The sequence below is a fragment of the Formica exsecta genome, unplaced genomic scaffold (assembly GCF_003651465.1).
Source record: "Formica exsecta isolate Colony F162 unplaced genomic scaffold, ASM365146v1 scaffold37, whole genome shotgun sequence".
Lineage (NCBI taxonomy): Eukaryota > Metazoa > Arthropoda > Insecta > Hymenoptera > Formicidae > Formica > Formica exsecta.
The window spans coordinates 788123-791926 of record NW_021850941.1 but is presented as its reverse complement, the minus strand read 5'-3'; the positions used below and the strand labels follow the sequence as shown (position 1 = coordinate 791926).

At 29.1% G+C, this 3804-nt stretch overlaps 1 protein-coding gene across 2 annotated transcripts; it reads left to right on the top strand.

Annotated features, from left to right (window-relative positions):
• Positions 1 to 421: 421 nt before the first annotated feature.
• Positions 422 to 3633, top strand: LOC115239274 (CCR4-NOT transcription complex subunit 7). 2 transcript variants are annotated; one of them, XM_029813718.1, is made up of 8 exons: positions 442 to 617; positions 1034 to 1119; positions 1355 to 1489; positions 1874 to 2059; positions 2152 to 2311; positions 2461 to 2737; positions 2817 to 2957; positions 3138 to 3633. In XM_029813718.1, the coding sequence occupies exons 2-8, from the start codon at positions 1104 to 1106 to the stop codon at positions 3264 to 3266; spliced, it is 1044 nt and encodes a 347-aa protein (XP_029669578.1). In that variant the 5' UTR covers positions 442 to 617; positions 1034 to 1103; the 3' UTR covers positions 3267 to 3633. The 2 variants fall into 2 exon arrangements, with proteins under 2 accessions (XP_029669579.1, XP_029669578.1); XM_029813719.1 differs by lacking the exon at positions 1355 to 1489 and having other exon boundaries at positions 422 to 617.
• Positions 3634 to 3804: the final 171 nt, after the last annotated feature.

Below are 3804 nucleotides of genomic sequence, written 5' to 3'. Positions count from 1 at the left end.
TAAAAAATTTTTATGATTTTTTTCTCTTAATATATACAAAATATGTATAAAATATTTATATAATATTTAAAAAAATAAATAGTAAAAAATATTTATAAATATTTATCACAAATATTGTGTACTCTATCTGGTACCTTTTATCGGTGAAAATAGTGATTTTGTAGTAATTTCGTATTCGTATTAAATAAAACGTTTATTTTGTTATTTTTCAGACAATTACATAAAAAATCTATATATTTCCGATAATAAAACAGCTAAATGAGCTAAAATATTTGCATATACACGGTTAAAATAACTCGTGTAATTATCTCCAATGCAGTCAAAACAGTCGGTAATGTCATCCATCTTCAATTATCCCCGGTCTCATCGAGCATCAAGCCCATTCGATAGCGACGAAAATTTGCCCATGGCTAGCCATCTTTAACAGTACCTCGTCGATGTCTCTGGTATCAGCGATCGAAGCGCCTGTATTTCGTGTCGTGCGTATAAAGTTGAGTTCGCGAGCAGGAGAAGTCGTTTAAACTGTTCATGATTTAACACAAGATTGTGGCTTTAAAAAGTGTCGTCTCGATTAAATTATATTTAGACCCCGCTGGCCAAGAATATCATACCAAAAGGTACAATTTGTCTTACGTTATCTTTTCATGAACCTTAAACGATGCTCTTGTCTGCCTAAGACACATAACCTGACTTTCCAATAAACTTATCGAACTTACTTTAACAAACAATGAACAATTCTGTTATATATCGTTTTTTCATAGTGGTTTTACTTCCGCATTTATTTATATGCTTGCATTATTTTGCATTTCGCCTATACGTGATATCTACAGTGATGAACTGTTATTGTTTACTCATGATCCATAACCTGCCTACTTGCAATACTGACTGAGAGCTTACAATATAAACTGTTATTTCTATGAAATATAATTCTTACATAATATATATGGAAAGCATTTAGAGTTTTTTTTAGTTAATAACATTTGTAAACAATATATAAACAGTTATTTTTTATTGATTATCTGTGAATTTACAGTGATATGAAGAAGGAAAGACCGTGACAGGGAGAATTTGAAGATAAGAGTAGCCTCGGTGAATGCAGGAATATGCCTTCAGCTACCGGTGCGTAAGATGTATATAATATGTGTTAGAGTTCTGTTTGTAATGCACAAAATGTAATAATGTTTTGTGTACATGAAAGCTTTTGCACAATAAAAATAATACATATGATATTTATATGTATGATATTAATAGTGTTCTATAAATTGAAAGTCATAAATATTGACTGAATCAGGAACAATGAAAGTGAAATGTTCACATGTGCCCAATTAAGAAATAAAGGACATACATATTACAGGAATAAAGAAGCAGAGTAAATTAAAAGCAGGTTTCAAGTGGATGAAAATACATGCAATAAAGGAGGTCTTTTGTAGAAGTCTTGTTGATAATGGTGTAATAATACATATTGAAAAAGATGCACATCTACTAGAAGGTGCAGCTCAAAATACCATGTTTTGAAGATTGATACAAGAAAACAATCTATTAAAAGCTATGTAATCTTATTACAAATAAAGAAACCTTTTTTTTTGGTGTATGCATTTATAACTTTGCATATATTGTATATATGTAAATTTATTTCTACAAATTTGAAAAGATTTTTTTATTAATAATGTCTCACTTTCATGTGTTCCTGGTATTTAAATTATGATAATAGTCTGTAAAAGTAAAAAAAGTTTACATTCTACATAATTTTGCCAAATATTAAGCTAATATTTTATAAATTAATTGAATTGTATGTATTAAAAGAGAAACATTGAGTATCATTGTGATTTTTACATCTCTTTTTTGAATGTTATTTGATTGTGAAAATTTTTAGGTGGGACCAACCCAATAGGGCAGCAGAAGGGAGGAGGGACTATGCCCAGTAATGAAGAATGTGGTATTAGAGATGTATGGGGACACAACCTGGAAGAGGAATTTCGCACAATTCGTCAAGTTGTACAGCAATATCAATACATTGCAATGGATACAGAATTTCCTGGTGTTGTAGCTAGACCTATCGGTAAGAATGCACACTTTCGGAGAGTTTTACTATATGTTCCTAAAATATATATATATATATATATATATATTATAAATTTCTGTTTTGAACAGGTGAATTTAGAACTAATGCCGATTATCAATATCAGCTCTTACGTTGCAATGTAGATCTTTTGCGAATAATTCAACTTGGTCTCACATTCCTTGATGAATCGGGGAATACGCCGGGCGGTAGTTATACAACATGGCAATTCAATTTTAAATTCAACTTACAGTAAGTTTATATGTATTAACATTAATATTTGTTATACATTTTGTAGATGCATTTTTTTAAGATATTAAAATATTTATATATTCAAAATTTTTTTAACTTTTTTTGAACAATTTTTTGATAATAAAATATGTACATTTTGTTGTTACTAGTGAAGACATGTATGCACAGGATAGTATAGATATGTTACAAAATAGTGGTATACAATTCAAGAAACATGAAGAGGAAGGCATTGATCCTTTAGAATTCGCAGAACTGTTAATGACATCGGGAATTGTTCTTGTTGATGACATAAAATGGCTATCCTTTCATTCTGGTTACGACTTTGGTTATTTACTGAAACTCCTCACAGATCAAAAATTGCCACAGGAGGAAAGTGAATTTTTCGAACTGTTAAGGATATATTTTCCGACGATATATGATGTAAAAGTAAATAGACATCTTTAAAAAAAGTAAACAAAATTAAAAATATATAAGATTTTATAATATGTCTTTTGTATATACACAGTACTTAATGAAATCGTGCAAGAACTTGAAAGGTGGTTTACAAGAAGTCGCAGAACAGCTGGAAATTCAAAGAGTAGGTCCTCAACATCAAGCCGGGTCCGATTCTCTTCTTACTGGAATGGTCTTTTTTAAAATGCGAGAGGTAAATAATTTAATTTAATATATGTAATTATCTGATAATTATTTACAAAAATATATTTATATATTCATATTATCAATATAAATTTATATTTATACAATATATATTTATATTTATACAATATATATTTGCAATATATATTTATATTTATACATAGAATTGATCTCTCTGATTTCTTTCCAGATGTTTTTCGAAGATAATATTGATGATGCAAAGTATTGTGGACACTTATACGGTTTGGGAACGTCATTTGTCATGAATGGATCTAGCGGATACATGGACAGTAATGGAGATAATGCTTCGACATCGTAATGTTAAAGAAAGAATCAATCGTAACAGAGAGATTATTTCATTACAAATAAAATGTTACAAAAAAATCTTTTCACCTAATGATCAAGCGTATAGTTCATATCCGCAAAATATTATATCGACATCATTGCTGTAGGTTTCACACGAAAATCAATTTAGACAAATCTCTTTCAGATATGCGAATCTTTTTTTTTTATTTTTTTTTTGGATTCCAATACAAGTCTGCGACTCTTTTATAGATTCCTTCTGTGTGATACATACCATCAATCGAAAATATTTACACCGAACAGCAAATTAAAAAAATGTAATATAATTTTTTTGTAAACATTTGGACAATATTGATATATAAGATACCATTACAGTACAAAAATTCCATAATTTCCTCCACTTTTAACATCCTTGCAGTATACATATCTAGATACTGAAATGACACATACAAAAGGCGCTTAACATCGTATACTCAAGCCAAACGCAATGTACATGCTACATTATGTATAGACGTATCTATTACCGTTGACATATATATATATATATATATATA